The sequence below is a fragment of the Phaethon lepturus genome, unplaced genomic scaffold, assembly GCF_000687285.1.
Source record: "Phaethon lepturus isolate BGI_N335 unplaced genomic scaffold, ASM68728v1 scaffold30270, whole genome shotgun sequence".
NCBI lineage: Eukaryota > Metazoa > Chordata > Aves > Phaethontiformes > Phaethontidae > Phaethon > Phaethon lepturus.
The window spans coordinates 59,229-68,484 of NW_010514619.1; the positions used below are offsets into that span (position 1 = coordinate 59,229).

A 9,256-nucleotide genomic window follows, 5' to 3' on the forward strand; every position below is an offset into this window, starting at 1 on the left:
ATGCCAACTATAAGATTTTGACCTTAAAACAGACATTGCTTGGAAGACCGGCATTGCAAGAGTTATGATAACCTTTTTTGGTACATTACCTAGGCTCAGACAAGCAAGGGTGGAAATGGATTTGCTATGGATCTGTCTGTAAGGGGAGTTGTTGTTGTTGAAGGATAATAATATTAGGAATGCAAATTATCCTACAAAAGCTGATGATATTTAAATATGATTTAAATTCATTTAGCATTTAAACAGAAAAGTAGAAAATGGCATTAAATTCAGATAAGGATGAGACTATGCATTCTGGAGTCAGAAATATTAAATACATCTACAGAATGAAATAGAAGGTCTGGCTGGTAATGGATTGTGAAAAGAGTTCAGGGTTTTAATAGATCATTCCTTCAGATCATCAGTACGGTAAAGTGGTAGTTAATAAATTATTTGACGTGTACATTTACTCATATATTCGAACTAGCTGTAATGAACAGGTCCTGTCAGCTCACCTAGATCCTTGCAATAGCTGCTAAATCGCTTGAGTGAGATTTAGTAACTCTGAGCAATATTGATGTCCAGAGTTGCAGGTAATAAATAAAGTGACATCAGGACTAGCTTGAGCAGAACATTGTGTAAGACCTTTGTCAGACTTGCGGCAGAGATGAAGCTGTTTGGCCCCAATAAACACTGCTGGGCATCAGTGAGCTCTTCCCCATGATTAGTTTTTAGCTGATGTTACCACCCCATGCCCTGGCATCTGTAATGGGACTCCTGAAGAACCCTTTGTCCCAATTTGTCCCCTACTCAATTCTGTGTACAAGCAGTTACCTGTTCCTCCCAGCAGGTATGTGGTATTACTCAGGTTGCACACAAAGTAGAGGAGGAGGATAGTAGAGTCTGAATGAGCTTTGGGCAGAAGAGAAGAATCGTCTTTCAGTGCCATTACACTAGGACTATCCTAGTGTTGGAGTGAGAATTAAGGACATAAAGAAGCTGTTCTTTTAGGTTTTACTGGAAATGTTTATAGCAGAAAAAGCCTGCCTGTTAAAATGATGCCAAATTATACAGGCACACCAGGCACCTTTTTTGTTATTCCTAGTTGTCCTCTGAACTTGGAGCTAGTTTAAACCTATATCCTTTCTCTTCCTCCCGCTCACTTTCCCAGCATGTGGTGTACATTATAATTTGTGAAGAGACTCATTAATTTTTTTTCTTTCTCCTTTTTTTAGGTTTCTGACAGATGTGACTATGTCTTTGTCAATGGGAAGGAAATGAAAGGCAAAGTGAATGTCATAGTTAATTTTACTTACCAGCATCTGAGTGCTCCTTTAGAAATGACGGTCTGGGTTCCTCGTCTCCCGCTACAGATAGAGGTCTCTGACACAGAACTAAATCAGATCAAAGGGTGGAGAGTCCCCATCATCTCTAGTAAGAGGTAGGTTTCATTAGAGGATGTTCATTCTGGGCTATGCACTTGCCAAAGACCTGTCAGGGCCAGTGGATCTGAATGCGCTCATTTGGCCTTAATGCAATTCCAGTACAAATTTGAAGGTCACCCAGGCATTTATTCAATAGGTTCCTGCACTGGACTTAAGAGGGAAATGGAAATTGCAGGTTGCATGATCCTACACTGGAAATCTGTTTCCTTTTATAGCGCCAGTGACTGAGAGAGAAAGAGCCAGTTGGTCAAGTTAGGCAGGATCAGTCATGGGGTCAGCAGGAAGACATCAACAAGGACCAGCTCTGGCAAGGCTGGTCAGTCTCCAGCCTGGTTCACAGGTCCTTCCAGTTAATTTATTCATTGATAATGATCACAATTAGTACATACTCGTTTCATATCACAGTCCAGTGGCACTGATCAGTGTCCCAAAGTCAGGAGACTGATACACTAGGGCTTTAAAGATACTGTCTGTGCCCACAGGTCAGTGGCATGTGGATGACAGGACGGAGGATGGATGTAGGCAGGTCTGGACTGTTTGTATCTGTTGTCAGTGTTTTTAAGAATCAGAAGAACAAGTTGATAAAGTAGGTACTTGCTGTTCCCACCTACCTATGAAGACATCATTTATCAACACGTTTCTGTTAGTATCGCAGCAAACAGATGGGAATTTTGATGGAGATGTGACTTCAACCTGAATGCCACACAGGAAGGGATGTGTATGCAGGTACAGACAGGGGAGATTTCCATGGCAACACAAAGAAGTTTATGGGAAGATCCAGAAAGAGAAAAGTGTGAAGGTCCTGAAAGTAAGGACTTAACATGGAAAATAACAAGAGCTATTTGGAGGGGACAATGTGATAGCGAAGCTAGCAGGCCAGTTGGTGATTTTAGCAACTGTTTCAAAGACGTAGACAGCCTGGAGGTCTCAGTTATGAACAAGGGAAACGGGATAAAAGTGGGCGAACCTGACTGATTTCAGAAATGCACTGAAGGAAGCAGCTTCAGCAGAGCAACGGGGGACAAACTAGGCTGCAGAACTTATGTTCAGCACTAGCTTGCCTGTTGCAAGCTCTCCCAGCACCAGTTTAAATTACTTTTTTGTTCTTGGTGTCTTCTACCAGACCAGCCAGAGACAGTGATGATGAAGAAGAGGATGAACGTAAGGGAAGAGGCTGTGCCCTTCAATACCAACACGCGATGGTGCGAGTCCTCACACAGTTTGTAGCTGAAGCCTCAGACCCCGGCAGCCAGCTGAGCTATTTACTGGGTTCTGACTGGCAGATTGACATTACCGACCTGGTGAGCGACTTCATGCAGGTGGAGGAGCCGAGAATCGCTAAGCTACAGGATGGACAGGTTTTGATTGGGCAGGAGCTTGGAATGACTACCATTCAGGTAGGGAAAATTAATTACTTATTCCTTTTCCTCCATTAACCCACCACCTTGGGAACTGAGGTACTGATGAGGTGTACAGCAGCTTTTTGCATTAGCAACAGAAACTGGAGCCATGAATTTTTGAGTGGAGCAGAATTGCAGCAAGGACTGGAAGACACAGAACAGATGGTTTTCTCTTCTTATCTTGTTCCCCAAAGTAATGTAGATTGCAGTTTTAGTCAATTTAGTCCAACCTGTATACTGGGCGGCTGTTTCTGATTATTTTTGTCTAAGGCTTTTTTGGAACCTGGAGCCAGTATACGGGCTATCACAAGGCATGCAGCTGATGAAACAGCTCAGTCTTCTCAAAGCCTACATTGACAGAGCAAAGGGTAGAGTAAAAATTAACTAGTGCTGATTGAGGAACTGAGACTGGAATGTAAGTCCCATGGGATCAAATCCCCGTGCACCTTGCAAGCTCAAGGGAGTATGTCACAAAATATAAACGTTAGGGTATGTTTCAGAATATGCACAAAGCAATAATAATAATTGGCACTTCCAGACTGATGTTAGGAGACTGATTGATTTGCAACAACTAAGCTATGTTCTCCAGGGCGCACATTTAGCTTCATCAGTTTCAGCCAATACGGCCAAGAATATGGCCTATAAATACCACTGTATATGTGGCTGCGCCTTAGTGTCCCCACTCTGGAGTAACTCACCTAAACCTACACATCGTGTCATTGGCAGCTTTTCACATACAGTTCTTCCTGCTGTGCAGAGAAACAGGGGCCCAGAAAATGGGGTCCCACAAGAAAAGAAAAGAAAAAAGAAAGCGAGAGACATTAATCCAGTGATATTACAAAGTAGAAAACCTGTTAGCAAGGACTGGGACAGGAAAAAAACCTTAGCTCTCCGAACACGCTCATCATCCCAAACTGTCAAACCAGAAAACAACCACCACACCTGTCGATAACATGGGTTGTCAGGGCTGGAGAAATGGGATTTGAGATTTTAACTTTCTGCAATATCTGTAAAGATATTCTGAATGACTTTCCAAAGCTCTGGGACTTACAAAGCACCAACAAATGCACATAAAACTGTGTAAAGAAGAATTCAAGGGAAGAAAACGGAGAGCAAGTTATATTTAAATACCTCTTATAAACAGCTTCAAAAATGTTCTGTACCCTATATGGATCATTAAATTCAACTTGCTTGCTAATGACTATATTTGGATGTCATATATCAGTGCACTGACCTCCATGCACATTTTTAAAACCAAAACAAGTTTTCTCTGTCAATTTTGTATACAGTACCATGAGTGGTTATCGTAGTGATACATTAGCCTTTCTATAGGATAGAAATAAATGCCATTTATTCAGTGGATTTTATATAAATCTACAGGTTGCATTATATATATGCTACCTAAAAATGCTATCATTAATACAATAATTGCATTTCACATAAAGATTACGTTTACAAATAGTTAATACATTTGAACCAAATGTGGTTAGCATACTGTAGGTGATGAATGGCATAGCTGATTACAAGTACGTTGGTAAAAGATGTCCTAAGCACCCTATTATTGCAGAAGAGTTATAAAATGTGACCATTTTATAAGCCGTTTTTTAATCATATTTTAATAGTGTCTGTCTGTGAACAGTAATTCTGCCCATTAACATAAATATCACTTATCTGTATTACAGTAGCTCCATGTAGCTATTTTGCTTGGTGCTATGCAAAATGGCTGTTGCTAACTTCGATTTTTCTTTTCAGATATTGTCCCCCCTTTCAGATGCTATCTTGGCTGAGAAGACGGTGACAGTTCTGGACGAGAAGGTGACAATAACTGACCTGGGAGTGCAGCTGGTGACTGGATTGTCGCTTTCTCTGCAGCTCAGTCCAGGAAGCAATAAGGCCATCTTTGCTACAGCAGTAGCACAAGAGCTGCTCCAATCTCCAAAGCAGGTACTATTGCCCACAGGTACTGTGTTGTGGAAGGACACCCCTCTGATTTACTCTACCCAACATTACAAGCTGATGGAGTCAAGCAGATTTTTATTAAAAATATGCTAATAAAACATTTTCCTTATGGGCACTTTTTTTTCTGAAGGCCACCAGGTGCCCTAACGGAAAAACAAAGATCTCACAAAAATGGCACTATGTCTAAAAAACCCGAGTCAACAAACAGGCATACCCCATCTGTCATGGCTGCATCCCATGAATAACATATGCAACTCAATGGTCTGTCATAATTAAGCAACAGAAGTCCTTTTACACACACACGCCCCCTTTGTGTCCCATCCAGCACCTACTAGATCACAGGACATATTGCCAGCTAGGTTGCCAAGTTCAGCCTCCCACCACAGGTATCCAAATCAACCCTTTAATTCCATCTTTAAATGAGAAAGTGTTTTGCATTATACCAAACTCTTCTTCCTTTCGTTCCTTTCTGTGAGCATTTTAAGAAGTTGGGGAACATCCCTTTCATTCTGATTCATTACTAGAATATGAATCAGCATCGACTCATTTCCTGATTCATGGTTTCATAAACCAATTTTTTTCCCCTTGTTATTCTTAGTTCCTATCTTAGGGAAGCCAACACTTACCAAGGGCTTTTGGACTTTGCCATGTCCCCATCAGTCCCTGCTCGATATTTGTCTTTGTGCTTCTGTCTGCATTTGAAATGTAAACTTTTTTTTCAACCCAAATCCATCAGCCTAGGACTTACATCAAGGATGCACTGGGCTCTTAATGCTTAAACATGTTCTGAGATTTAAAGGTAAATGATCATGACATGCACATATCAAATCTGGCCAACTGTTAAGATGCTTTAATTCATCATAGGGTCTTCTTCTTGGGGTGCAGGATGAGAAATAATGCAGATCTCTTTTTATAGGGTGATAAAAATCAGGCTCCCATAGTCTTCCAGGAGTTAAGAAATCAATGCCAGTCAGCTAGAAATAAGGCCAGTGAGCTAATCCATTGCTGATATGGAGAGTTAAACAAACTACCGTGAAATCAGCCCAAAAGCTGGACCTGATGGCATTTAGTCCCAGTGTGCTGCCCAGCACTGACATTTCAGTTCCCAGAAATGGAGTCTAGATGAGTCCCTCTCTGGATGCAGGGATACAGTCAGAACAGCATTGGATCGATATTAAACCAGCGAGGAAGGTGAGCACCTTCCACACTTCAAGGACTGACACTGTTTTGAAAAGCATCTGATTCCTTCCATTGCTTAGTACACAATTTTCAGAGCACAATCCCTATAAGCAAAGCAATGCAAAATTATTAAATGATTATGCAGGTTTAAGCAACACAGTGGGAGGATGAGAGTTGATGACATAAATTCTATGTGGCCTTCAAGAATCATCCAAAGATTAATGAACACAAAGCTGGGATTTGTGACAGTGTCAGCAAAGTCTTAGGGCTCTGTCCTGAAATAGAGACAGAAGCAAATCTCCTATTGTAGCACAGGGATCTTTGTGGCTGTAAGGATTTCAGAATCAGGCCAGTAGCTTATGCATGATACAATCCCAAAAGGCTTATTCTCTGTGAACTGAACAGGTGAATGACTGTGTGCTTAGAAACAATTTAGAAGATAATGATAAATATTTATTCTCTCTATATATGTTGAGTTAGAATGTAAATACCATCTGTTTGAAAAACTGCTTCTTTAAAGAAACAAGACTTTTATAATCATGCTTTCAGCAAGTACAGTTATTAATCTTTTGGTTGCGTGCTTGTCTGTCTGTCAGGCTCTCTCTCAGAGCAGGATGATCCCAACTCTTACCAGACAAGAGCTCATGTCATTTTAGACACCAAAGAATTTTAGGCATCAAGCCAGGAGTCTTTCTGGTATAGATTCTCCAGGTGCAAATATCCCAGCCAAAACAGAGCAAGTCAGGCCATCAAAAGCAGGGATTAGATTCCAGGAGAGCAATCTGAATTTAGTCTGTAATTTATTTATGTGTGAATTCCAAGATTTTTTCAATAGCATGACAATTTTTGATAGCCATTTGAGAGTCCTTAGGGGACCTGATTTTCGGAAATGGGTGAGCACATGTTTTCTGAAATCTAAGAATACTTTAAAATGTTTCAAGTTAGAAGCCAAAAGTCAAGGTTCCCAGGAATTCTGCACCATTACACATGTGCAAGTACAGAATTAGTACTCAGGTCTGACCCATTTACGTTCAATAAATGTCCATGCACTCTGAAGTATACAATCTGCATTGCTGTGACACAAGATTAAACTTCATTATTGTCTTGCTTTTAATTGCTAACAAGCATGAAAATTACCCTGGCCATTTCCTAAAGAAGCAACTGATTGGTTTCCTCTGCCTGTACAAAAAGTTTATTTAATCTGAGAGACAAAAATCAAGGACTGAAGGTATAGAGCCATGTATGGACCTACTGCTATATTAGGTATTTTTTAACATGTGTTGTGCGTAACAAGAGGAGACATTGTATTTTAAGCAGTTTAGAAATAATGTAATTTTTTTTTTCATTTAAATATACAACAGCAAATGATCTCAGTCACCGGTAATGCTTTCTGACATGCAATTTATTATGGTGCTGAAGTAGATTCTGCAGAGCCCAGGGGATACAGCTCCTTTAAGCAACTTTGGGGAAACAAATCTTATTATCAATGAGTGTATTAAACTAGTATTTCTCTTCATATCTTGGCAAGATATTAATGTTATTGCTCTCCCTTTTTATTTCTTTTCTGGTTATAAATGTTATATGGATCTTGTGAGGAGGAGGGAATAGACCAGGACAGAACATACTTCCCTCAATGTTTATTCTGAGTGGGCATTTATTTGTTTTATATATTATAGGAAGCAGCCATCAGCTGCTGGATCCAGTTCAGTGATGGATCTGTCATGCCCCTGGATATTTATGACTCCAAAGACTTCTCCTTGTCAGCTACATCTCTGGATGAGAAAGTGGTTTCCATTCACCATGACCCCAAATTCAAGTGGCCTGTGGTTGCTGCAGAGACAGAAGGCCAGGGGACACTGGTGAAAGTAGAGATGGTGATCAGTGAATCATGCCAGAAATCCAAAAGAAAGAGCATCCTAGCTGTCGGAAGTGGTAGCATTAAAGTCAAGTTTGGGCAGAGTGATGCCAACCCTAACATCAGTGACAGTAAACGCAGGGGTGCTGGTGTCCACCTAGAAAATCATGCCAGTGACCGGCGTCAGAAAACCACTTTGCAGGAAAGATCTGGACTAGATGGCCAGTATTACAGCTCCTCAATGGGCCATGAGCAAGGCAAAGGAACTACTACTCAAAGGTCTATTTTAAGCAAAAAAGAAGACAGAGAAAGCCTCCTGGATGATGACAGTCATCTGCAGAACATCCCAATAGATTTCACGAGCTTCCCTGCACAGGTGGATCTGCCAAGGAACAATGGAGACTTGGAAGAGAATGACCTAGTCCAGACTCCTAGGGGACTCAGTGATCTGGAGATAGGAATGTATGCTCTTCTGGGAGTCTTTTGCCTGGCAATTCTGGTCTTCCTTATCAATTGTGTCACTTTTGCTTTGAAGTACAGAAACAAACAAGTTCCCTTTGAAGAGCAAGAAGGCATGAGCCACTCTCATGACTGGGTTGGGCTAAGCAACAGGACAGAACTTCTGGAGAATCACATAAATTTCTCATGCCAACAAGATGAACGTATTACAGCCATTGACAGAGGAGTGGACTATGAAGAGAGCAAATATCTCCTCAACACAAATGCCACCAAAAATATTAATGGACAATCTTTCAGATCTACTGAGTCCACATTCACTGAAGGGAAAGAACAGAAAAGTGAACCAACTACTTCTCCTACCTCTAAGAGGAAACGGGTTAAATTCACCACCTTTACCACCATCTCCTCTGATGATGGGTGTCCAACTGTCAACTCAATCTTGATGAGTAGTGAGGATGACATTAAATGGGTCTGCCAGGATATGGACCTGGGGGAATGCAAAGAACTTAAAAACTATATGGAGAGGTTACATGAGAATGTGTAATGAGACACAAAAGACTTTTTTGTTTGGTTTGTTTGTTCCTTTGTTTTTCACTCACCTTCTGCCTTTAATTTTGGGTACTGGGGCAAAATGTTGTATTGATAACAAGAATCAGCTGGTGGATAATAACTCAATGGAGCCCCAAGAAGCCACCCAAAAGCAGCTGGGAGAGCAGAGATCCTGGACAGCTCTTAAAATTCAAGTCTTCTCTGTGCTTAGAGATGGAAGTGAGAGATGTGTGTGGTTTTTGATGCATGGTAACATGAAAAAAAACTTAGCAAAACAATATGGTCTCATTCTCTGAGCTTTCCCAAGTAATCAATAAATATAACAAACTCCAGTGCAGTTCGGATATTACAAAGTTCACAGAGCTCTACTGTTCAATATTGCAAGCTTTGGTTAAAAGAAAAAAATTGGTCTCAGAATAAGTAAATCCACA

At 40.8% G+C, this 9,256-nt stretch overlaps 1 protein-coding gene across 1 annotated transcript in view; it reads left to right on the forward strand.

The window, feature by feature from the left end:
* Window positions 1–8,820, forward strand: part of TMEM132D (transmembrane protein 132D) — a 40,725-nt gene extending 31,905 nt beyond the window's left edge. Inside the window, exons 2-5 of the mRNA XM_010293509.1 lie at window positions 1,215–1,420; window positions 2,548–2,821; window positions 4,577–4,768; window positions 7,639–8,820. Coding sequence (XP_010291811.1) covers window positions 1,257–1,420; window positions 2,548–2,821; window positions 4,577–4,768; window positions 7,639–8,820 — 1,812 coding nt within the window. The 5' untranslated portion in view covers window positions 1,215–1,256. The remainder of the gene's footprint in view (window positions 1–1,214; window positions 1,421–2,547; window positions 2,822–4,576; window positions 4,769–7,638) is intronic.
* Window positions 8,821–9,256: the final 436 nt, after the last annotated feature.